The following is a 27,502-nucleotide window of genomic DNA, read 5'->3' as shown; positions in this document are numbered from 1 at the left end:
CGTCTTGCTGGCCCTCCTGTCCTCATCCCCGTAAGAGAGAAGCTCGAGAAAGTGGGGGTGTTTGTGGATTACGAGGAGGGTCTGGTCTCCTTTTTTGATGTGAAGACCAGAGTTCATATTTACTCGTTCACTGGCTGCACCTTCAGTGAGAAACTCCATGTATTCTTCTGTCCGTGTTTCAGCAACAGTGGTAAAAACTCTGCTCCTCTCGTCATCTCTCCTGTCGTTCCTGCCATTCAGGTGGTCAAACAGTAGAACTCAGCAAGAAGACAGAGACCTCATATGGCCAGAACTGGTACTTTCCTTCAAATTCAAAAATAGCAAATCGACAAGCTCAAAACGCATCTTTTCTCTGATACAGATACTTTTCTGTAACGCTATAGTATGATCAATTTCAAGCGTTAATTTACGAACAAAACGGAGATAAGAGGTTTCTGCCCGACAGCAACGATTTTATAGTGCCTACAATTCTTATAGGGAGATACTGTATATCTGGGTACTGTCAGTGTCCTTTCCAGTGGGAGACCTCACCTTTGTGGCTCTGGGAGAATTGCTGTCCAGAACCGTTACTTTTCAGGAAATGGAAAACAAAATGACCCAATGGCTCCACTGCAGTTTTAGTAACACGCTCTCCTCAATACTTTTGGGCGGTGAAACCGCCCCTATAAGTGAGGTTTGGAAAAATTGACAAATATCTGGGGCAGTGAAACCGCACCTATAAGTGAGGTTTGGAAATTTGTACAATTATCCTGCGCTGTGATTGGCCAATCACAATCTATTCAGGACTGTGATTGGCCAGTGTCACATGACACATGTGCATAGCCCTATATAAGCAACCATAACTTGAAAAAAACAATTATTTGTTTTTTTCAAGTTATGCTTTCGTCCATCATAAAGAGTGTTTCAATAAATGTATGTATCTTTTGTACATGATTGGTTGACTCCATTCAGTATTGTGATTAGCTAGCAAGACACCGCCCACTTCACACAGGGTGTGATTTTTTATTGTTTCAATATGTATAAAACGTGTCGCATCGCAACACGTTGTGACCTTGTAGATGGGCTATTTTTGCTACTTTTGTGTGACACTGTATAACGAAGTGGGGCATTAATTGACAAAAAAAAAAAAACTGAAACATTAAAAAGTTGAAAGCAACGATATGAAATGTAGAGATTGTAGCTTTACGGTCAGCAAACAAAAGAAAGACAACACACCAAATAGTTTAGTTTCATTTATAGTCCATTGCACAGTGAGGAGAGCTGCCTCGTCACGTCACACTGCTGGACAGACAACAGGTCCAGCAGTGTGTTCAAACTGTTTCAACTGCTTATGCTCAATTTTATACACCGTTGTACGACAAAAGTAAGAATCAGGCTTTAACAAGAAGCAACGGTGCATTGAGACAGTGGTTTTCAAACGTTTTTTGTGGCCAAGGCACACCAGTGGGCAAGTCGAAATTGCAGATCTACAAGCTCACAATGCAGACCGCGTTGTGAGCTTGTAGATCGGCTATTTTTGCTACTAAAATCATTTTAAATATTTGCCTATGATGACGTGACATAACGACATAATAGGTTAAAGAATCTTTCTCTATATTGGGAAATGAGTTCACACAAAGTACTGATATAGTAAATTAAAAGAGTTCATAACGTTTTGTATAGTTGTATACTGTAGTATTACAATAATAAAGTGTGGTTGTCACTAAATCTTGTCTCACGCCACACTAGTGTACCTTGGCACACCGTTTGAGAACCACCATATTAAAGTCATACTGTGTAACTTTTTCAATTAAACCAAAGTTGTTTTTGATATCTTACACTGGTATATGTTTTTCACAATAACCATTCATCATGAATGTCAAATGCCAAAATGACAAAGGCAGCCGGAAATGAACCACAAATGTATTTCATTTATGATATTTTAAAGTCAATACATGCCTTGACTGGTACTTCTGTGGTTTTGTTTTGAACTGAATTCTGGGAAACGCAGTTCTAACAGACCACAGGCAGACCAGAGGCGTCGCCAAAAAGACTACCAAAATGAACGTCACACAGTAGGACTTTAAGATACCAAACACGATGCTTTGTATTCACATACATGGAACAGGTGCAACCATTCACAGAGAGCAGGATTCCAGTATGTCCATAGAATCATCAAATTAAAAAATATTCCACAATGTAACCGATTTCTATAAATACATTTCCAGGTTATCCCCCCCCCCCACATATAGATATCTTATGAAGCTCACAGGTGATTGAAGCTACAATCCGTTACTTATTTGTTTAAAGGGTTTGTATAAGTGTTGTGTTTTTGTTACAAAATTACAAATGTAAACCTCTATTCTGATAGTAATCATTGCTATGGAGTCTCTCCAGCTCTTCAGTAAACAGAAAATACATTTTCTGGTCAGGGATACCAATTTTATCCAATCAGGAGAGAGAACCCCACAAGGATAATTTATCAGCTTAACTTGTTTAGCGTTCAGGTTTTCACTAGTTTCTCCTGCATGATTAATCTCTCCTGATTGGTATCCTGAGCTGCAGAGATGGGAAAACCCCTGTTACAAGCACTCAATAGCAATGATTTCTATCGGAACATAGAGCTATTTGATATTTATTTGAACACTTGAACCACAGCGTCCCTATTCTGGGGCAAAACATCTGCCGAAAATAGCAGATAAATCGGCTATTTTCAGCAATGAGATGTTGAAGGAAAACATCTGCGGTGTTTAATAAGAAATATCACTTCCACCCCCTCTAACCAATCTGTATAGTAGAGTATGTTAATACTAATGGATATAAATCTTACAGATTGTGGCTTCAATTCAGCGCTATTATACTTAAATGCCTGCGTCTGTGTGTGTGTGTGTGTGCGTGCGTGTGTGGGCGTGCGTGCGTTTACGGAGACGAGAGAAAGCGAGAAGGACAGCGGTAGGTGAACGTGGATATATTATACAGATGTGACTGAAATGAACTTATTGTTTTCTTTTTATTGCATGTGGCGTCGCGGCCGCCTTACGGCTTGTCTCTTTTTTTTTTAAACACAGCAGCAACAGGACCAAAGCACATTTACACTGTAGTTTTGATTTACCTATTATGACACATTTTGTTTTGCAAGGGTTTTCTTTCTTTTTTTTGTCTTCAGGTTGCCATTCGTGTGTTTGTTTTCTTTTTTTGTGCGCCATTTGCGCCATCAGTCCACATACATGGGGGAGCTGGGAGAGGTGGGCATCTGGTCCAGGTGTCTGCACACGTAGCTCGCCACGTCCACCGAGCGCTCCTCGTACATCTGAATGAACGGGTGTCTCTGGAGGGGAGGAGACATGAGTCTGTGCGTTAACACTGGTAGGAATCAATTACATGGACGTATGCTTAATCATATCGTTGCTGTCGGGCAGAAAGCTCCGATCTCCGTATTCTTATCACTATAACTTTTTGTGTTTTTTCGTAAATTAACGCCCCTTCTTGATCATACTACAGCGTCACACAAAAGCATCAAAAGTAGCAGATCTGCAAGTTCGAAACGCGTAGCTTGTAGATCTGCCACTTTTGCTATTTTTGAGTTTTCTACCCGACAGAGACGTTATACACCGTCCATAATATGACGTGCTGTGAGTCAAAAAGTAGCCCATCTACAAGCTCACAAGTGAGCTTGCACATCGGCTATTTCCGGCTCACAACTACATCATATGACAAAGAATAAATCAGGCATAAAGCGGCAATCCAAAACTTTTTTAGTTGAAAATAACGTTATTTTAAAAGGTGGTATAAGTGTACTTCTATTGTTAAAACAAGAGTTAAATAGCTCTATATTCCCATAGTTTTGATTGCTATACAAAGTGTTTGTTCAGTAAAAGGGGTCTCCCTGTCTCTCCTGCTCTTTCATCAATAGAATATTTTCAGGTGGCTTACAAATTCCATCCAATCTGGAGAGAGAACCCCAGAAAGATAATTTGCGTGTTCCAGTTCCAATTTTGTCTGTTCATGTGTTTATCCTGTATCTTGTATGTGTTCTTCCTCCCTCCTTTAAGACATTGGTATCCTGACCTGATTAATATTATTATTCTTATTTTCAGAATGGGATACCTATTTCTATAGCAATGATTGCAATCAGAATATAGAGCTTTAACTTTTTAATATTAAACTTTTTGTTTTAACCAAGAAATATCGCCGTTATCCAATCTGTATGTATGTTAATACAATATAGCTAGTAGGCCTACATCTGCAGTGGTCGGATTGCTGCTTTAAAGACCTCTTATATGCATACAGTGTCCTATCCTGTGTATTTTTCTTTTTCGGGGTAACCCTGGTTCATATCACAATAAATAATCTTGGAAAACAATGGAAAATGTATTATTTGATCTAGCGATTTTGCATGCCATGATAATGGAAATGGTTGAACTCACCAGCAGCTCTTTGTACTTTGGCCTTTTTGAATCATCCTTTGTAAGGCTTGAAAAAGAAGGAAAGAATGAATTAATAATAAAGCTCCTAAAGAGGATTATTCTCGTTCAAGACAATACCGTTTTTATCCACCAGGGGGCATCAACTTGTAGAGCAAACTTGAGTTTGTTCTGTGTCAGGGAAATACTATCAGCTTTCTCAACCACTTAAACCGAATATACTTAGTTGACCGGTGTCCCCCAGGGCTCCATACTCGGTACCCCTCCTTTTCCCCCACTACATTAGCTGAAAATAGCGGATCTACAAGCTCACAATGCGTTGCAATGTATTGTGAGCTTGTAGATCTGCTATTTTGTTTTTTATATTGAGTTTGAGTGGTTAAACTGATTTTGATTTGATTTTGCTATATTGGGAGTGGGGACCCCCTGGAACCCCCTAAAGGACCCACTTTGAGAACCACTGGTACATATAGTATTTTCAGTACAATGTCATCATAGATGAATAGTAAAATATAGGTTTTCTTTCTTCTTCTCACCACACGTTGACGAAGTTGATGAATTTGGGAGAGAAGCGCCTCTCGTCAGAGTTACTGAGCTGTGGAGGGTCTCCCTTCACCACCTGGGTCAACTGGTCAAACACGCTGTTCCACTTCGGGTAAGGAAACCGCCCGGTGGCCAGCTCATACTGAAGCACACACACACACACACACACACCATTTTAACAGCATTTAGAATTTCAGAAAACTTTAAGAAACAGCGAAAATAGCAGATCTACAAGCTCACAACACGTCGCATCACAGCGCGTTGTGAGCCTGGGGGGGGGGGGCTGCGACTCACCAATGTGATGCCCAAACTCCACACGTCAGAGCGAACATCATAGCCTTGCCTGGATGCACTGGGGTCTATTCTCTCTGGCTGAAGGACCATGAAGACAGAGAAGGGGATAAAAGGATGGGTTCATTAAAAACAAACACACACACAAAGAAAAGCTTTAACCCATTCAATCCGGGAACACATCTCTGTCATTTTAAGATTTCTTTGGATATTCAAAAATAGCAGATATACAAGCTTGTAGATCTGCTATTTATTTTTCTAAATTGTGAAACTTTTTTTGCAAATCTTTGAATAGATATTTTTTAAAGCGAACATTTGAAACATTTTGTTTCAGGGACCCCCCCCAGAAGCAAAGATTTGACTTACAAATAATATATATATAAGAAAATATATATATATACTATATTCAAAGATTTGCACACATTTTCACGATTAAAAAAAAATTAGCAGATATACAAGCTTGTAACACGGCACTCAGTGTATATCTGCTATTTTTGAATAGCCAAACAAATCTAAAATGACAGAGATGTGTTCCGGATTGAATAGGTTAAATACTAGAAATACTGCATTGTGGTTATGTGCTTCTGGAACCAGCTGCATACTCATTATATATGCAATGAATGAAGACTTTTAAGGAATTTAATATTTTGTGAGATCAGTGACCTTAAGGTAGGGTAAGTGATATAAACGTTTAAAGGTTAAAACTATTTCTGATATTTTCTTGCTATAGAGTGTTTGTTCAGTGACTGGAGTCTGCCTGTTACTGGACAAACACATTTTCAGCCAATCAGGAGAGAGTACCCATTTATCAGCTTCATTTTTATAGTGTTACAGTTCCAATTTTGTCTGCTCATTTCTTTGTGTCATCACTTCCATTTTCAATTGTGAGTTCTATATTGGATAATGGAATGGATACAATTGGTATCTTGACCTGAAAATACTTTTTTTTTTGTTGAATAAAGAGCTGGAGAGACATGGAGACTCCTGTTACTGAACAAACACTCTATAGCAATGAGTACTATCAGAATATAGAGCTATTCAACACTTATTTTAACCAAAGAAAATCACTTAGCCGACCTTTAACCTTTGACCACCTACAGCTAATCAGTTCAAGTCTAAGTGGACATTTGTGACAAAATGCCATGAGATTCCCTCAAGGAGTTCCCCTGAGATATCACAATAGAGAGACGGACGGACGGGCGGAAGCACGACGGACAGACAAACAACCAAACAAAATGTCTCCAGTCTAGGCTGTCACCCAAAAATAAAATATGTAATTATAGGCCATTATAGTGTTATCACAATATCTATGCTCCAAACGTTGATATTTGTTAACTCTCCGTTGTCACATTTGCTCCTTAATTACGTAATTCAACAACATTTTGTCTTTCTTTTATTGAAATCAGACTTCTAAATAATAATGAGATGTAAAATATAATAATGCAATTGCCCTTGATTACACTATTGAAAGATGCACTGAAAATAAGAATATTTCCCATATACCGTATGTGTATTGGAATTCTTTGTATGGTATAATGATAAAAATATCCCCACCATGCTGGATAATTGGAAATACTGCCCTCAGTGCCCTGTCCTAATTACATCCTGCTGTCAAGTCCACAACAGAACATTGTCTCTTTCTAGCTATAAGCCCTACTGAAAATACCAGACCACTTCCCTACCTCTGGGCATGTTTACACCTGCCCAGTGTATGCTAACATGATGCCTTTGGATTGTGAGCTGCATGTTTACACCTGCATAGTTTACGTCAGGGGTGGGCAACTTTGATGAGATGAGAGGGCCACCATATTTCCACACTCACTTCAGGGGGCCACATTGCATATAATGTCGGGCAGACACGTCTTATCTCTGTATTCTAACTTTTTCCGTGAATTAATGCCGCGCTTTGCCATTCTATGTCACACAAAAATAGCAAAAATAGCCGATCTACAAGCTCAAAACGTGTCGCACTGCGACGCGTTTTGAGCTTTTTTTTATTAGAATCCTGAAAAATGTAATCTTTATTGTTAACTTTATGAACTTAAATACAAATACATTGGACATAAAAAGACAATAGAATTGCAATACTAGTCATTAAGCTACTAATATAGATTGAAGTGATTAAAGCGGGTCATGTTTGCATGTTTGGAATTGTAACAGCTGAAATTAATAATATATCTGTATTCCGATATTAACCTGCGGGCCGCATTAAGTTAAGGTGGCCCCCGGGCCTCCAGTTGCCCATGTATGGTTTACGTCAACATGATGCCTTTGGATAGTGAGCTTGGACATGAATTCCAGGTTGCAGCAGGTCTCAAGCCTGATTTATACAAGCTCACAACGCGTGGCAATGCAAAACACAATGAGCTTGTAGTTTGGCTGGTTTTGCTCTGGGGTGGCACAGGGGTGAAGTACCTTTCCACCACAGTAGATTATTTTGATATTTCTGGGGACATTTCTGCCTTTATTGATAATACAGTGAAGATTTGACAGGAAGCGGGGAAAGGGTTGGGGAAGTGACGCGCAGGAAGGGTTCGCCGGGCTCGGGGAAACGAACCCAGGACTCGCCGTCAGGCTGCATCAGAGCCTATATTTCAATATGATAGGCGCCTTAACCACTAGGCCATCGGTGCCCCCACCGCCGTGGATTCTAGGGGTTCGAATCCTCCACGGTGCATCCAGTTTGGCCCAGCATCTATACAAACACAATTGCCCGTGTTCGGGGGAGGGAAGCCGGGTGAGGAGGATGCTCTTTGTCACTGCACAGGCGACTCCTACGGGTTGGGGCAGCATCTCAGCGGGGGGGGTCGAGCGGGAGTAGTAGGATGGAGGCGCTACGTCCTCCCGGTGGGGGCTCCTCACTGGCAGGTGAGCCAGTAGGGTACAACAGCAGTGGCAACACCAAAATGTGTGGGGATGGTTAACACATTGATTGCCAAGATCACATCGATGCGTTCTTTCAAATCCATCGCTGGAGTGCCAGCATTCAAAAGAACGCATTGATGCGTTCTTTTTAATTTTCATTGTTTAATCTGTGATCGCACGGCTGTGTTTATTTCTCATCAGCACTTTCGTTTTCCACTTACGTCACACTCAACCGGAGCCGGATGTAAAAAAATTATATTTTCCGGGTCTCATTGTTTTTCTCCGGTCATTTTCGTCCAGAATAGGGAATAACACGGTTTTTCACACGGTATAAAAACGAACGGACAGCTCAACTTCTATTTTCTTTGGTCCGGGTGACTAACAGTCATCGTCTTCGTGTATCACATCGTTTTCAGGCCGATCAGCGGGTCAGGGATTGTCGAAAACATAACATCCGGTGAATGACAGGATATGACGTGGGCCTGTTTGGGAGGGGGCGAGCGAGGTGATCAATGTGTGGATTTGCTGCTCTCTACTGGTGGAACTGTCCTACGTGCTTGACTCCACAATCAGAGAATTTATTTGAATGAAAAATTACAAAACAAAAACATTTAAAAACACGCAAATTGCTGGCACAGGGGTGAGTACATTATGAATAAACTCTGGCAGTCAATGTGTTAATTACTTAGCGTAGTGACAACATCGGGAAGTAAAAAAGGGTTGTAATAGGAAATTTATAATAAAAATAAATAAAAAAGGGGTTTACATTAAAAAATACAAAATAAAAGCTGCTATTTTAGGCGCCAAAAAAACTATAAATCAAGCATCATCCGGACTGGTGCATGGCTCATCACAATATCAAAATTACTTATTGCGTCGTTCAACAGAATAAGACAATAGAGGGGTTCAAAGAGGCTGTTGGTGACGTCAGCATAATCCTCTGTGTGTGTGTGTGTGTGTGTGTGTGTGTGTGTGTGTGTGTGTGTGTGTGTGTGTGTGTGTGTGTGTGTGTGTGTGTGTGTGTGTGTGTGTGTGTGTGTGTGTGTGTGCCAGGCCCACGGTGCAGAGTGGAGGGGAGCACCTCTCTCTGAGTTGCTCACAAGCCTGAATTAGACGATGATGTCACCCCAGGCAATGTGGGACAAGATGCTGCTACTGCAGCACTGACGCGCCTCTGCGCTACAGTGGCTACGACACACACACACACACACACACACACACACACACACACACACACACACACACACACACACACACACACACACACTGCACACCTGCGAGGCCTGACAACTAGCCCATAGTCTACAGTACATCAGAGAATCTCAAACCTTTACAATTTCAAGGATCCCTAGTTTTTGATATATGTGAAATCCTTGGTGATCATTTAACTCTGAGAGTGATCAACAAACTATACTATAAAAACTGGTCAAACATTGACCAAATTGTCAAATAATATAAGAAAGAGGCACATTTTTTGAAAATAGCCGATCTACAAGCTCACAACGCCTCGCGTTGCGAAGCGTTGTGAGCTTGTAGATCGGCTATTTTCATAATATTCATCTGTGGAACAGAGTCAAACTTAAATGTAATGCCTACAATGCCAAGTGCTTGTCAGGGTGGGGCGGTCCCCAGTTCAAATATGGTCCTTTTGGGGGGGTTCGCGGCCTGAAAAGGTTGCGAACCAGGAACCACTGCACTAGCTGATCACACCACATGTAATCACAGATATAGTGGGTATATGTCAGGTACAACGACGGCTTACATCTACAATTGTCAGCGAGGGTAGGCCTACTGCCGCTGTATGAGACACTATTTAGACCGCTTCAACAGCTAAGACAGCCATGTCTAGGAGTCCTAGAAAATGATCCACACACAACACACGCTCAATTCATTACAACTGAAGAACACAGTACTGAAGAGTTACTTAAGTGCTGTATGGGGTGGCCACATTCACATAATATCTGCGTACCATGTGTGAGCCAAATATGAAAACACTGAACCACAAGCTGAGATGGCAGACAGTGTTTTTTTTTGTTTTTAAGTCAGATATTTCTCACTGCGGGTCTGAGAGAGAGTGTGTGTGTGTGTGTGTGTGTGTGTGTGTGTGTGTGTGTGTGTGTGTGTGTGTGTGTGTGTGTGTGTGTGTGTGTGTGTGTGTCTGTAGTAATCGGTTGGCGGGATGAACAGGCCGCCGACTGGAAACAGGAAACCGGAGACGTGCGGTTCCTCAGATTCCTGGGCTGTGAGCTCACGGCCACAGGGAGGTCCTCCAAGACTCCATTCTGACACAGACATGAATGAATGAAATCCTCCACCTCACCCCCACCCACCACCCACCCACCCTGGCCTTTCAGAGAGCGTGTGGTGGAGGTGTGCCTCTACGTCCCCGATAGCCGCCTCGCCAAATTTAGAATGGAAACTGCTGGGGTGGTGGTCGTAGTGGAACACACATCAATACAACCCCCCCCCCCCCCTGCAAAAATAAACTCCAGCGACGATGGCACAGTAGTATCAATGTTGCCAGATTTGGCAAGGGAAATAAGCAACCAGGTAGACCTATGAAAACAAGCCCAAACAAAGCGACTATAGGCCACATGAGCACTTTAAACCTATAAACATCGGCTACCGTATTTGAAAATAGACGATCTACAAGCTCACAGCGTGTTGCGATGTGACGTGTTGTGAGCTTGTAGATCTGCTTTTGTTTTTTTATTTATCTTTAAAAGAAAGGGACAAATGTGGAATATCATTGAAACTTTTTACAACACAAATCTGGTACGGGGGTCCCTGGCACAAAATATCTTCAGATGGGGGGTCTGCGGACAAATACATATTCATTTGGGGGGTCCTTGACATGAAAATGTTTGATAACCACTGGTTTAAACAACATTTAGAAACAAGCCCAAAAAACCTCTACAACCAATATTTAGAAGCGACTTCACAGAAAAAACAAGCCCAAAGTCGCTTATAACAAGCAGACATGGCAACACTGGGTTATAGTCACAATGTCACATGCACATACTGTCGCTGTGGGAGTGTCCTCTGTTGTACAGACGTGCTCATAAACGTGATTAAGACATTAAAACAGACGCGCTCATAAACGTGATTAAGACATTAAAAACAGACGCGCTCATAAACGTGATTAAGACATTAAAAACAGACGCGCTCATAAACGTGCGATTGAGACATCGAACATAAAAAACGCAATGGTTTCCTTCACCCGCGGAATTCAATTCCAGTTGACTGTCAGTGCCTCGTTCTGTGCCGTGCAGTGCAACTCAGGACGGTCGCAGATTTCGGAGCCCTACATGCGCTATGCATGCACCCCCCGCCATAAATAGAAAATAAAAAAAAACACTTACAGCCATGTATGGTCTGCACCCTGCGTCCCTGGTTTTGGCAATGGAGTCTACCAGCTGACCGCTGATGCCAAAATCACAGAGCTTAATATTGCCATTCCTGTCCAGGAGAATGTTGGATGGCTTAATATCTGGGGGGAGAGATGGAACAATTTGCTACAAACCCAGAGGCAAACAGCATGTAGATTTGACAGGGATGCGGTATAAAAATGTATCTCAAATCTCACCATTTGACTTAACTAGCCTATAGCATTATGAATAAATTTTTTCATCAATGTCACGCAGCCCTTAACCCATTAAGACCGGGAACGCATCTGTGTCATTTTAGATTCCTTTGGCTGTTCAAAAATAGCAGATCTCCAAGCTCATAGCGCGGCACTCTAGATCTGCTATTTTTGAAAAATCATGAAAATGTGAGCAAATCTTTGAATATAATATATATATTTTTTAAAGCGAACATTTTTAACTCAAATCTTTGCTTCTGGGGTGTCCCTGGAACAGCGTATTTTGAGATGGGGGTCCGCGGCCAAATACATAACATTTTGGGGGTCCTTGACATGAAAAAAGTTTGAGTATTAATTGAGTATAACATAATTATTTTCTAAAAACTGTTAGGATTTAGAAGACATTTGTATAATGCCCAGAAGCAAACAATTGAGCAAAAATGTTCACAATGAAAAAAAAAAAAGCATGCCGCACGATGAGCTTGTAGAAATCTAAAATGACAGAGATGCCTTCCCGGTCTTAATGGGTTAACCACAGCGTTATGTTTCATATACTGTAGTAACAAGTCCGACTAACAATATTGCTGCGCAAGTAATGCACTAACCACTTAACCACGTGAACGCTAGTGCCACTATACTGGGCAAGTCATAACAGGCAAACATTTCGCAAGAATAGGCGAACATTCGCAGAAATTAGTTGATATACGAGCTCAGAGTGCGTTGTGACACTGTGAGCTTGGAGATCAGCTATTTTAATCATCTAGGGAAAATTGGAGGGGGCAAAGTATAGACCCCCGGGAGACACTGGTCAACAAAGTACATACGTAAGTTGGTTAAGAAGCAATTGTATCTTACCTCTGTGTATAATTTTCAAGCTTTCTTTTAAGTGGTTTAGTGCTTTCACAGTCTGCAAGGAAACACACAAGCTTTAGTTTGAGAAAGGAATAGTTTGAGTACTTTATAAGATATGTTGTAAATTTAAAGATAGATGTATATACTGCACACACACACCCACACCAACATGCATGCACATGTACACGCACACACACGCCCACACACACACACACACACACACACACACACACGCACGCGCGCGCGCACGCGCAGAACTTACAGCTAAAGTTATTTTGCCTAATATTTCTTCTGGAATCACATCATCTAATGAGCAATATACATATTTGTAGAATTTGTCAAATGAGGTAGACATAAGTTCCATACATATCCAACAGTCCCCCTGAAAGAAAGATAAAGAAAAGGTTAAGGAACAAACATTGTCAATGTCAACCAACACATTGAATCTTAATTCATAGCCCATCGTGTGAAGGTGTAACTACGGATCTAAAACTAGAGACAGATGGTAATGTGTTTAACAGAGGGCTCAAATTATGGTTGAACTCAAATCAACTGTGCTCACTCACATGAATAGTTTTGATGTTGTTAATTATTACTATTATAATTGTTTTTGTACTTGATTGGATTTTAGATTAATGTTAGATTAATGTTATTCTATTTAGAAAAGCCTCCTGTGGACAGGCGTTGGAAATTAGCACTCGTACTATAACACTTTAAACAATGCATCTGGTTCGTCCAATGTGATTGTGGTCCATGTCAAATAAAATAAACATAACATAACATAACATAACATAACATAACATAACATAACATAACATAACATAACATAACATAACATAACATAACATAACATAACATAACATAACATAACATAACATAACATAACATAACATAACATGTTCTTCTGTTTGGCAAGCAACAGTGTCATCTACAAAGTATGAATTAGACTTAAAGCACAATCAAACTGTGGCAGAGATGTGTGTCCTAACACAACGTGTTGATCTGCTATTTGAAGAGCTGCCATTTTTTGCAGAACGTTCGCTAGGATTCAAGTTGTTAATGGATATTCTATGTTAAGTACAGCAACGAGATAATGATCCGTTTGAGACGAGGCGTTTCTCACCTCTCTGAAGAGAGCTCCATAAAACTGGACGATGTAGGGACAGTCATTGCATCTCATCACCACGTCCAGGTCCATCAGCAGCTGCTTCTGCTCTTTCTCGTCAACCGTTGATCGAATTCTCTGTGAATCAGAATCGACTTCATTGTTACATCACAGGTTTACAGGTGTAAAACAGTGGGTGGAGTTTTTTTTTTTTTTTTTTTGTTATTTCCATAAAAAGAGAACGGGAACACGTACAGTACCTACATATTTACACATAGTATATCTATTCGATGCGGTAAGTACCTGAGGTTAAACATAAGGTGCATGAGCGCAGCAGCAGATATACTGTACATGATATGGAGGTTAGTTAAGGTGCAAGAATTAAGCAATATTACACGAGAGGGTGTGCTTTACCGTCATTATTGGCACGCCAGTGATGCGGTCAGGAACGAGGCGGAGCCGAGTTCCGCAAGCATCACTGAAGTGCCAATAATGTAGGTAAAGCACACCCTCGAGTGTAATATCACGATTATACAACAGTTACCACAAAACACATCCAAATGTATTCATATTGTGGGGCAATTCCTAATAAAAATGTTTCGCTATTATCCGTTTCCCTGTAAAGAGAAGAGTTTATTTGACTGAGACATTAAATAGTCCCTGTAGCAGCGCTTTGAGGCACCGTCTCATCAACACAGCTGATTCCAGTAGGCTATATGCTCCGTCGTACGAACGTGTCACGTGGCCAAAATAACTGATCTACAAGCTGACAACGCGTTGCGATGGCGACGCGTTGTGAACTTGTAGATCGGCTATTTTCGCTGTGCGATACCTTCGTACGATAAATAGTCCATTTTGCATAGCTGTTTGTTCTCCGGTGGCGGCGGTGGGTCAGGCTACTGTCTGTTTGTTTTCCTACCGTGGGACAGCGTGACGTCACAGCACAGCTGTGCCATATATGGTCTAATCAGGTGCGGACTGCAGTGCGGAGTGATTTATTAATGTGATTAGGCCCGTGCTATCATGCTGGTTTGAAGCACGGCTAGATAGCTATTTCAACCAATCAGATTGCTTGGTCGGAACTACCTGTTGTATAATAATAAATTATCAGCACGTTGTACATGGGATTAAGGTGCAGAGTATCAGCGTGTGTCAGGTTCGACCGCATAGTTGTGGAGCAAACATCTCCACTATCTCCTCTGTGAGCGAAAAACACCACCAAGATCTCTGCAGCTGTAAAGTACATAACATGCATATACTGTCTAAAGAGCATTAACCACATGAACTGTCGCAATGTCGCATTGCAACACGTTGTGTGCTTGTTTTTCGCTACTTTTATGCGAGACTGTCACACGACAAAGTAATACATTTGTTTTTGCCTTAACATAAAAAGAGGAAATACAAGGTTTCTGCCTGACAGTGACGCCCTACTACACCAGGGAAGAACACCATGATCACCTTGACAGCCATGATCTGGTTGGATGGCTTGTGCACCATCTTGTTGACAGAGCCGTACGCCCCTCGTCCGATCTCGCCTAAGTCTTTGAGATCCTCGGCCGTGAAGTCACAATGCTGCTCCGCCGAGATCTTCAGCTTCCCTGACGACTCGATACTGTGCGTCCTCATCCTCTCTCTGCCGAAAAGACATGACAAAAGTGTGAGTGTGGGGAGAGAGGCCTACACATCAAAATATTAATATTATTAACCACATTCAACCTGCCGGCGTCCCTATTTTGGCCACGTTATTATCGAGGCGGGGGAACGGGAAGTGTCAAAGACTTTGGCCATGTCATTGTCCAATGTTTTCAAACCTTTTGAAACTTTTGTCAAAAATGAGATCGGCTATTTTTTTTTGTTTTTTTAAGCCATTTCACAAATAAGTAAGTCATTAAGTAAGTAAGTAGGTACTTAGGGAGGTTGTAAGTAGGTACTTACTTACTTACACATAGGGGGTGGCAGCCAGAGGCTATGGCCATTTGGGGGTCCTTGGCATGGAAACGTTTGAGAACTTTGAACTTGCTTAACCACTTAAACCCCAGCATCCGTATTGTGGGGAAAGCTTTCGTTGAAAATAGCAGATCGACAAGTGTGACCTATTTTCAGCGAAAGCTTTCCCCACCATAACAGATAACAGAAAATACACTAGTACAGAGCCCTGAGGGACTGCGGTCAACCATATAGGGTTTAAGTGGTTAAAGAAGAAGACAGCGTCTCGGCTGACTTCCATGTGGATCTCAGACGTCATGGGGCTAGCCTATGACATCTATGATGTCAGTACTATGACGTGAGTCATCTCCATCTTTGGGGATCAGCTTGTAGTTTTCAGCCCAATCCAAACTCCAAAATAAAATAAATAATAAAAGTTCTAAAAAGTTACATTCAAAAAAGCATAAAACATATATCGTCTCTGTCGGGTGGAAATCGGGTCGGGTGTATCCAAAACTGTTACTTTTCAGGATTCAAATAAAAAAAAACGTCAAAAGTAGCAGATCTACAAGCTCGAAGATCTGCTACTTTTGATGCTTTTGTGTGACGCTGTAGTATGATCAAGTAGGGCGTTCATTTATGAAAAAACACAAAATGGGAAAATATGAAGATAAGAGGTTTCTGCCCGACAGCAACGATATACAGTATGTGAACAGATATTCTGGGATTTACTTCCTTGGCCTACTGGCAGCATGCAGAAGAAATGTGGCGCTGAAATATTAACCAACGCATCTGTGTAACCACTTAAACCATTATTTTATACTTTGGCTATTCAAAATAGCAGATCACAAACTCATAGCGCGGCACAGAGTGCCGTGCTGCAGATCTGCTTTTTTTTTTTTTAATCTTGAAACAACATTTTTAACTCAAATCTTTGCTTCTGGAGTCCCTGGAACAACATATTTTGATGGGGAAAAACATAATTTTGGGTTGTCCTTGACATGATAAGGTTTGAGCACCACGATATAGCAACAATAGTTTTTCAGAAAAATGTAGACATTTGTTGAGACATTTGACAGTTACAAATGTTCACTTTAAAAATGTTTATATTCAAAGATTTTCACAAATCTTCACGATTTTTCAAAAATAGCAGATATACAAGCTCATAGTGCAGTATGAGCTTGTATATCTGCTATTTTTGAATAGCCAAAGAAATAAAAAGTGACCGAGATGCGTTCCGGGATTGAATGGGTTAACCGCTTTCAACCTGGCGGTGTCCCTACTTTTGGCATGTCATTATGGGGGGAAATTGTCAAAGAAATGTGTGAAAATAGCAGATCTACAATATATTTTGATGTACCATGACATATATTGGATTTGAAGTGTTGTCATTTATGTTTTTTTCTTTAAAAATAAGTGTTAAATAGCTATATATTCTGTAATTTGTATGGAGTGTTTGTTCAGTAACAGGGGTCTCCCCGTCTCTCCAACTCTTTAGTAAACGGAAAATACATTTTCAGGTCGGGATTACAATATTATCCAAGCAGAAGAGAGAACTCAGACATGATGGTGGTACAGGTCAGGATCAACAAGAAAAATGCAGGTGAAGAAGTAAAATAAATAAATAAGCAGACAAAATTGGAACGCTACAAAATGTAAACTGATAAATGATCTTTGTGGATTTCTCTCTCCTGATTGCATGGAATTGGTATCTCGACCTGAAAATGTATTTTCCGTTTTACCAAAGAGCTGGAGAGAACAAACACTCTATAGAAATGATTACCATCAGATTATAGTTTTAATTATTTAGCAAAAAAACAACAACAGAAAAACATTTTAAAACAAAGAACATCACTTACACCAACTTCAAGTGGTTAATAGACAAACAACACTGATCATGTGCATAAAGTAACTATAAAAAGATGAGAAAAACAGTATCACAAGTCACTCAACAGAGGAGCACCCCACACCCAAGTTCATGTCACAACCATGTCTGATGGTCGGCCTGGCGGTTCTTACTTACATGTGAGGGTTCTGGAACGGTGGCCCCGCTGTATTCAGCATAAATCTAGACGTGGATTTGATCGGAGGGTTGGCGAAGTTTAACTTCAGAGCTTTGCGTTTACCTGGTTGTAAATAAAAGTAAGCATAATCACCATTTGATTCAGAAACGTGGGTTCAACAAGACAAACAGATGAATTCAAGACTGAATGTTGTCAGATTATTACAAACAAAAACACAAAACGCAGAATGAGAAACCAATATAACGTTGCTGTCGGGCCTTGTAAACCTTGTATGTCCATATTTAAACTTTTTATGTTTTTTTTTTGCAAATGAATGTCCTATTTCGTCATGTACAGTAAGTGTGGCGCACAGTAGTAGTGAAAAATAGCCGATCTATAAGCTCACAACCGCTGTGAGCTTGTAGATCGGCTATTTTCACAATTAAAAAATGTTATTAAATAATAATAATAATAATAAAAAGTAAAGGTTTTGGACATACAAGGTTTCCACCTCGTAATGAGCAGATTTAATACATTTCTTTAAATGTATTCGAATGTGTAAAGATCATGCTTTTTCTAGAACAACGGGACAATAAACAGTAATCATTTTTGGGACATTTTTACCATAGACAATTTGAATGAGCTGAAATGTTATATCTGATTTGTTGTATATTTCCATCCATTAGCTCTCATCCAAATCATAAGGCACTAGGTTATCCATACCCTGAAGAAGACTATACTGTCAAAACGTTGGTTGTAATAAATCTGTATGCCTACGAGCTGTGCGGACTCCTCCTTGATTTTAACAGTTATTTCTACCATGGTTAGACCTCCTCAATACCGGTGTGTGCTCCTTATTCTGTTTTAGCCTGACTACAGTAGGTTAACCATTAACATAATGGCCCATTGTCCTCATAAGGCTATTGATTAAATTGGGAAGAGGGATAATGAAGGAAAATTTCCAATTCACCGTGTCATACTGTAGATACGGTAAGATAACCATGTTAAGCCATTATTGTGTCATTGACAGAAACTTTGACTGAAATGTACGTGTAAATGACACATTATAGTCACACATACAGCCTATATTCTGAGTACAGGAACATTTGTATAATATCTTGCAAGAAAATGACTTGCAGATTGAACCCATATTAACCCTGGCATCCCTACACTTACACTGCATATTCTGATCTCGCACTTGTAAGTCGCACTGGATAAGAGCAGCTGCTAAATGACAACAATTTAATCGTCCCTTTTTTCCCCCCCTATAAGCATCTAATCTACAAACTCGCAATGCAACACATTGTGAGCTTGTAGATTGGCTATGGCTATCGCGTACAATGACGTATACTGTATAGGGCTGAAGTGGTTAATTCTTCATGTTATAGCCCTATAAATACTCACCATGTTTCAGAAAGTTGACAATTAATTGTCTTACATTATAGGCCTTTTGTCACATCAGCCATGTTTAAATAGTTGTGTAATGTTATTTCCTTCACAGTTATTAATTAAGGTTCTGTTACATTCAGGTCAAACATGCATGGTGGCTCAGTGGAAAGACTCTGCTACATTAAATGGAGCAGAGTTTTAATCAGTTTCATTGGTAATACCTGTGATGTAAATAACAGTACATTATTTAAGTTAATATGGCTGCCGTGAAAAAGGTCTGTTGTCTACCTCTGAGTCCTAGTACAGACTGTGGATTTTTTATTTTAAAAAGCAAATATATGACAAATAGCATGCGTATAGGATGGATCCCACAACTGTGCATGCGTTCACGCTGCAATTCCCAAGCCCATGGGGTCTACAGGCGCACTCAAGGAAGACACCAACAAATATGTGACGAAGACATGCTTCCCAAGGCCAACCACTTTGATTTCACCTTGAAAAGAAAGGAAGCATCCTGCACTAGCTAGCCTAGCACCACCCAAAATACCACAAGAATGTGTATCCTCAAGATTCCATTGGACTTAAGTGGGAGATACAGTTAGAAACAAAACCTTTGGAGTATGTGTGTCCGTGTCTCAACAAGCAAGAGCTATGCTCAAGTGCAAGTCATGCCAAGAGAGCCACTTAGGTGTGTGTGTGTGTGTGTGTGTGTGTGTGTGTGTGTGTGTGTGTGTGTGTGTGTGTGTGTGTGTGTGTGTGTGTGTGTGTGTGTGTGTGTGTGTGCGTGTGCGTGTGTGTGTGTGTGTGTAGGCTGAAACCAATGCAAATTGGTTGAACAAGACTTTGACCACACCAGGGATTACATTTTGTGCTTGTTAGTACCACACTGAAGATATGAGATAGAGCTTTCATTACAGAGTTTGACAGGAACTACAGTCAATGAATGCAGTGGTTCCCGAACAGTGTTCTGTGACACAAGTCCAGGGGTGCCTTGGGAGACAACCACTATAGAGTACAGAAGTCCTGACGTCACTCGTTCATCCCCTGGGTCGCAAAGTAATTTCGCTATGGAGAATAACATTGGGTCATCTTAGAATCGTATCATATAAGAATTGTGGTTAAAAAAAAAAAATGTCTCGGCGATATTGTCAGGGAGGTGGCTCTGTATCGTTTATGATAGTCAGTCACTCATATTTAATACAGTCTGTTTCTGGCGAAAATTGTACTAATTCGGCGGAAGTAACATTAGCGTTTTCTCACCGTCAGTTGATGCTTCATATCCATATGAGTCAAATCGCCGGGATCATTTGTTTATTTTTGGAACACAGTTCTTATTTGACGCGATACTAAAGACGTCTATGGGAATTCAGAATGGGGGGGGGGGACCGCGACCCAGTAAATTACGTCAGACTTCGGTACTCTATTACTACAACATATACAACTATACTAAAGGTTATGATTGTGTTTTTATTTAATATATCAATACTTTGTGCTCACTCATTTCCCAATACAGAGAACAATTCTATACCCTGAAAATATGTATTTTAACCACTTCCAACCTGGTGTCCATATGTTGGTCATGTCATTATAGAATTGTATTTATTTTTATTCTTTGACAAATCTTCCAAAAATAGCTAAAATAACCGATCTACAAGCTCATCTACCACAGGTTTATAGGTATTCAAATCAACGAGTGGGCGATGCCAGCTGAGGGTGTCCACCAGGTGTGAATCTTTATGCCCAGGTGCCAATAGCCAGATCCCAATACTCACATTTCTGTATCCTTGCCTCCTCCGTCCTCCAGGATGGCGGCGTTACAGTGAAATTGGTGACCTGCCAAAATGTGTGACCATCTTGTGGACTTCACATAAAACACACTGAGGCCTTGCAATGTGCGGCCAAATACCGCTAGGTTTAAACTCTCTTAATTAACAAACAGGGGTGATTTACGTTTGGACATTAACGTTATGCGAAGTCCACGAGATGGACAGATATTTCGGCAAGTCATCAATAGGCTCTATGCACAGCAGCCATTTTGGAAAGAAATTGGGCCTCTTCCTTACTTCCTTCACATGTGTTACCAATGATACTAGTGAAGGCTCTGTTCCATTCTGGCCAGGGTGCTGATATTGTGCTATTGTACACTCCATTTTGGTTCCCAAATGGCCCCTTACGGTGGGTGTGTAACTCTGAGAGTGTACAAATGGACCAAATGGACCCGTCCATTTGGTTCCATTTGTACACTGTCATTGTTATGGGGGTCCTTGAAAATAAGAAATTTGACAACCACTGTGCTAGACTAAATGGAACAGAGCCTTACTTAGTAGTATTGGTAACACCTGTGAAGGAGGTAAGGAAGGGGCCCAATTAATTCCCAATATGGCTGCTGTGCATAGAGCTTATTTCACAATAACACTGTCATGCTGGAGGATGGAGGGCAGAGGAGGCGAGGAGGAAGAAATTGGAGTATTGGGATCTAGCCAATAGAAGCTGTAAAAGCCTTTAGGCTTGTGCCGATAAGGATCCATAACAGAAACAGTGGATGACCCCGCCTGTGTTTGCTTTAGCCCAACAGTGGTAGACTGCTGGCTTTACTGAGGCAAACATTAGTTTAAATGTTGTGGGACATTTTTGGGACACAGAAAACATATTTTTTTAATCCTAAGGCCGAAAATAGTAGATCTACAAGCTCAGTTGTGAGCTATTTTCGGTGCACGACTCCGCTCACAAGTATAAATCCCGCGCGCGCACTCATAAGCAAAAAAAAACTTCACTACTACAAAAACAAAAACGCTTTGATACATAGATTTTTTTTCTTAACTTGTGGGGTTGTAGATTGGCCATTTTTGCTCATTTCTGAAACATTGGCTGGATAACTGCCGATACCAATGCCGTCCTAAAAGTCAAATAATGGCCGATACCAGCCGATATGGGCCAAACTGACATATCGGTCGGGCTCTGGTTATGTTATTAGCTAGCGGCACACGCCTACTAGGATCTGGTGACTGTTGGCTTGGATTAGTGGAGAACAACAGGACAGATCCCTCATACCAGACTGTGTCAGACGGAAGCAAAGGGGTTGAGAACTGTTGGTGTTGTAGGAAACACACGTTTGGCTTACTTGGGGGAGCTCCAGACAGGTTAATCTGAAAGCCTAGAGGTGAAAAGACAGTTTGTTGTTTTGAATTTTCCATTTCAACAACACCTTACGCTCACAACACATGGCATCAAGCTTGTCGATTTTCACTATCTTTGAAACAGGGCGTAAGTGATTATTTCATTCTCTTTTGGATCTCGAGCTGAAAAGGTTTGGGAACCCCTGTCTTAAAGGACCAAAATACGTTTTTTTTTTTGCTTTGACTGTCACCATAGGGCCCCACATTTGAAACCAAACGAAAAGACTGTATCATGAGTCGGAGTCCCTTCCTTGAGTTCTCAGTTCCACCTCTCACCAATCGGATCAAATGGAATTTTGATTAGAATTTAATGTACTCCCAGAGTTCCAAGGGATGTCCATTTCACACTATGAGCCGAAAGATAACAGCTCCACTTGAAGGTCAACCTCCAACTTGGCCATTGGGTAGGTAAACACTTCTACGACGAGTGACCAATCACAGAAATCGGCCTTGCATCAGTGAGCTGGGAAACATACCAACGCATTCCAACACGGTGTGAAAATGCATTTGCCGGACTGGAATGCATTTGCATGCAAACACACATGAAACTACAAAAGCAAAATGGAATACAGCAATATAGCAACTCTCTTTGTATGTGGCAAATGTAACAGATATAAGAGTGAAAGTCTGTGAGTAAACTAGGGCTGGGCAATATGGATATATGGCAATATTTTTGACCGAATACCTTGATATTGATATTGTGACAATGATATAATATATATGATATCAATTTTCCTTTTAATTTCTCAGAAAATTCTATTTCAGACTGAAAATAGCAATCGGCTATTTTAGCTTTTTTTATTATTATTAAAAGTATGAAATAAGGCTAACGTGAGGCTAAGAAAAGACCATATCACTGCCATATCACGACAGTATGATATCCAAAATTCCAGACGATATTTTGTCTCATATCACGATATTGATCAAAGTATTGTTATATTTCCCAGGCCTAGAGTAAACAAAGAACCAAAAAAAAATCAAATGGGGATCTAGAAATGAATCTGCATTAAAAGGATGAACATATAATCGATAAACATTACATGTCAATACATTTGTTTGGGAGGGAGGCTCACCGTCATTTGGCATCGAGTCGAGAGTTAGATATTGTTAGCATAAAGGTAAGGGGGAAAACAAGTTGTCAAGGAAATGTAGAAAGAAAATAAATACCAACACAGCAAAGTGAAAGTGTAATATCAAACACAAAGCTGGTTAGGAGCGATGCATGACACTGTTATTCCTGATTTACACAACAGCAGTGGTTTTCAACCTTTTCCGTGTCAAGGACCCCCAAATTGACACATATTAGCCCACGGACCCCCATTTAAAAAGATATGCCAAGGACACAACCATTTTGATTTCTTGGGGGTCCCAATCTACACTGTATCATCATCATTAGTGTTCATTTAACTCTGAGAGTGTACAAATGGAACCAAATGGAACCATTTGGTTCCATTTGTACACTCTCAGAGTTACAGACACATAAGGGTCAATTTGGTTCCTAACTATTAATTTGGCTGGGGACCCCCTGGAACCCCCTCAAGAACCACTGGTGGTCCCCGGACCACTGGTTGAGAACCACTGCACTACAGTATGTCGTACGACGTCGCTTGCCAAAAACTGCAAAAAACTACAACCTCACTAGTGTTTTTGACAAGCGACAGCGTCGTACCATCGAGTATATAAACTAAGCATTAGAGATCACTGCAATTACATCTCTTGGCTCACAGAGTTGCCGACAGATTCAGCTGCGGAGCTCTGAATCTGTCTTGAGAGATTACTTGGCTCAGAACCGCTGGGTCAAAAAAGGTACCTAAGCAGAAGTTGTCATGACGCGACTCAATTTATTTATTGATGATACCATGATAGGAATGTGACAAACCACAAAAAAACAGGCATAGTGTTGCTGATCGTAGTGACTGTGCAATTTAATGGTGTTCAGACATGTTGCCTTAAAGGTAAAGTATTTTTTTGTTTGTTTGTTGTTAAAATAAATGCTAAAAAAGTCTATATTCAGATAGATAGCAATCATTGCTTAAGTATTTCTATCCATCTCTTTAGTCAACAGAAAATATATTTTCAGGTCAGGATACTAATTGTATCCAATCAAGAGAGAAAATTCATAACGTATAGAGTGAAATTGTAAGTGATGAAACAAAAACTGGGCAGACAAAAAAACACGTGGGGTTTTCTCCCCTGAGTGCATTAAACTTCTATCCCAAACTAAAAAAACATTTTCTCTTTAGAGCTGGAGAGACAGGGAAGACCCCCTGTCACTCAACCAATACCCTATGGTATTTACTTTAAAACAAACAAACATAAAACATGTATTTTTCTTTCTTTTAAATGTTTTTCTCATAAAAACACATCACTTCAATCAAACCTTCAAATGCCGTTAGTGGATTTTGGTCAGTTGGAAAGACGTTCTTAGGATAATAACTGAAGATTCAAGATTGGCCAGAATGGTGAATAGAGCCATCTGTGACAAATGCATCATCAAGTCTGTGTGGGTTTTTGGGGTGAGACCTGAGTCTGCAGGGCTAACTATCCTATGTCTACCTAGGGCAGTAGGGCTGTCACAATTATTACATAATCACCTAATCTCAATTATTTGAGACAATCGTCATAATCGTTTCCATGTTGAAAAATGTTCATACTGTACATATTCAAACGTTTTCCAAAAGTAGCAAAAATAGCAGATCTACAAGCTTACAACATGTCACGAAGTGATGTGTTGTAAGCTTAGATAAGCTATTACTGCTATTTTTACATTTTCTAGTATATAGTATATAAGTATATAATTAGATGTGTCAGTAAATTCTTTGTATATTTCATTTATTTGTCATATCTGCGTCATTTGTCATATGTACCCTGTGGAATTTGTGATTATGAAGCCTACAAACCAAACAAAAATATAAAGTTGTGTTCATGTGTTCCAATGATTGATGCCAAAAACACAATTAAATCGTTAATCGCTATTATGTGTGTGACAATTAATCGTGTAACTTAAATGTGTAATCGTGACAGCCCTACTGTCACGATTACAAAAATTAAGTTGACGATTAATTGTCGCACAAGTAATTCGTTTTCGGCATTGAACATTGGAACACATGAATACAAATGTAATTTCTGTTTGGTGTCATGATAAGTGCGATTAGGCGATTATTATATTATAATTGTGACAGGCCTATGTCTACCGTGACAACACAGTACTTTCCAAAGTCGGATTCTTTTTGAAAAGCAGCAAATGTCACCACGGTCCTTTCATACAACATTAAAAGAAAACATGTCAGTCAGTCATGATAATAAAGTTTACAAATTCATCTTAAGCCTGATTTATACTTTATTATATCAGTGTCACGTGCAAAACATAGTCAATCTACAAGCTCACAATGCGTCAGAAAGGGCTATTTTTGGCAAGGGACACTGTAGTACGACGCTGAATGAATTAGGCATGACTCTACTAAATCAATAAAGTGTGTAGCTACCTGTTTCGCTTTGACATCTCCAGCAGGTGTTGGATTCTGCAAGTTTGAAACGAGACAGTGTTTGTACAAAAGCAGAATTCTAGAAGAGGCATCAGTTTCACAGTGGTGGGAATGGGACATAAATCTTAAGGTACTTGTGTTGACAAGCCCCAAAGAGAATGAAGGCTCTGGCTTCATGTCCTTCCACAGATCCTAACTAGATAGTCAATGTTTCACATTCAGTAGTTCTCAAACAAGGAGTCAAGGACCCCCATATTTTGGATCAATATTTTTGGACAATAAGAGAAGATTTGTGTTGTTAGATCAGATTTCGTACGGCATTCTATATATATACTGTAGGTGGGGAGAAATCATTGGAGAGAGTGAAACACACAGTATAATCTGAATTGTTATTCTTATAAATGCTCTTCTAGCCTTTGTAAATTATATTGAAATGAACAATGTTTTGCTGGGGAACCCCTCAAGGACCCCCGGGGGTCCCAGGGGAGGCCCCGTTTTGAGAACCACTGCAATGTGGGTGAGGCAACGACAGTTCCGCCAAGAACACCAGAATATTATAATCATGCAATGTCAGGAATATTAATGATGAAGCTACATTCCATGTTTTCACATTGTTCATTAATCAGACATGCAGGCAGATCATCAACTATATCTGAGCCCATATTACAGACTGTATGTGGGCCAGCCTAATGGCCACCAGGACCCAACATCACATTTTGTTTTAGGTCAGTGATTCTCGAGCCTTTTAATTTCAAGGACCCCCAGTTTGGTATGCGTTAAGGCCACATGGACCCCCATAACTCTGAGCAGGTACAAAATGGAACCATATGGACCCGTAAGGGTCCATTTGGTTCCATTTGTACACGCTCAGAGTTACAGACCTGTAAGGGTCCCATTTGGTTCCTAAGTATCAATCATTTAGCTGGGGACCCCCTGGATCCCCTTCAAGGACACCTGGAGGGGGTCCCGGACCCCAAGTTGAGAACCACTGGTCTAGCTGTAATAACAGTGTAATAACATGTAGAGAAATGGCCCAAACAAGATGCATTTAAAACCCTAGAATCATAATCCAGAGAATGCTATTATGCTTCCACAGCGACACTGCAGATAAAAAAGCCTAGAAGAGTCGCTATAGCCGACACTGTAGGCTTTGTTGCCAGAGTTTGTGAGAGAAATAAGCAACCAGGTCTAGGAAAACGAGCCCAAAAGAAGCGACTAAATAGGCCACACGACGAGCACTTTAAACCATAGGCGATTTGAAATGAGCAAATCTACAAGCTCACAACGTGTCGCGATGCGATGCGTTGTGAGCTTGTAGATCGGCTATTTTCAAAAAATCTTGAAATAAAAGGTGAATATTTTGAAGATGTTTTAAACATTCTAATTTCTAACAACACAAATCTGGTACGGGGCTCTCTGGCACGAAACATTTTCAGATGGGGGTTAGGGTCGGGAGTCGGGATTAATTTGGGGGTCCTTGACATGAAAATATTTGAGAACCACAGGTTATAATAATAATACTGAAAAATCGGAAACAAGCCAAAATAAGCAACTACATTTTAGAAACAAGCCCAAAAAAACAATATTTACAAGCAACTTTACAGAAAAACAAGCCCAAAGTCGCTTATAATAAGCAGACATGGCAACGCTGACTGTTAGGCTCGCGATGCGACGTTAGCGTCGGTTCTTTTCGGCCAGCGACACCCGGCCTTTAGTTGCGCGGCGGAGTATATTATAGGCTATATAAATATAACCTTCACTATAATGTAATCTGGGCTTAATGTGGATCCTTTACCCTGCATGTTGTTGGTCATGGTCGTGATCTGGGCTGTGGGTCCGCCGTTAGTACTGCTGTTGTTGTGGCTTGTGGATGATGATGAT

General features: G+C 40.5%; 1 protein-coding gene across 2 annotated transcripts; it reads right to left on the bottom strand.

Annotated features, from left to right (window-relative positions):
* Window positions 1-1,219: 1,219 nt before the first annotated feature.
* map2k4a (mitogen-activated protein kinase kinase 4a) lies at window positions 1,220-27,502 on the bottom strand. Of its 2 annotated transcripts, XM_080446583.1 has the most exons (13): window positions 27,417-27,502; window positions 25,622-25,657; window positions 22,082-22,114; window positions 17,592-17,694; window positions 15,101-15,275; window positions 13,661-13,780; window positions 12,800-12,919; window positions 12,541-12,592; window positions 11,465-11,592; window positions 5,241-5,318; window positions 4,940-5,088; window positions 4,407-4,452; window positions 1,220-3,307 (listed from the first exon to the last, which is right to left on the bottom strand). In XM_080446583.1, the coding sequence occupies exons 1-13, from the start codon at window positions 27,433-27,435 to the stop codon at window positions 3,194-3,196; spliced, it is 1,173 nt and encodes a 390-aa protein (XP_080302709.1). In that variant the 5' UTR covers window positions 27,436-27,502; the 3' UTR covers window positions 1,220-3,193. The 2 variants fall into 2 exon arrangements, with proteins under 2 accessions (XP_080302709.1, XP_080302710.1); XM_080446584.1 differs by lacking the exon at window positions 22,082-22,114 and having other exon boundaries at window positions 27,417-27,493.

The sequence above is a fragment of the Gymnoscopelus braueri genome, assembly GCF_963280865.1.
Source record: "Gymnoscopelus braueri genome assembly, chromosome: 13".
NCBI classification, from domain to species: domain Eukaryota; kingdom Metazoa; phylum Chordata; class Actinopteri; order Myctophiformes; family Myctophidae; genus Gymnoscopelus; species Gymnoscopelus braueri.
This window is presented reverse-complemented; position numbering and strand designations above follow the sequence as displayed.

What these genes read in the sequence shown, in the direction of transcription:
- map2k4a (XM_080446583.1), bottom strand. An exon ending in CTTGAAAATTATACACAGAG is followed by an intron (nt 11,593 to 12,540) that starts GTAAGATACAAT and finishes CTCTCCCCCCAG; the next exon opens with ATATTAAGCCATCCAACATT. An exon ending in ATCAACTTCGTCAACGTGTG is followed by an intron (nt 4,453 to 4,939) that starts GTGAGAAGAAGA and finishes TTCTTTTTCAAG; the next exon opens with CCTTACAAAGGATGATTCAA.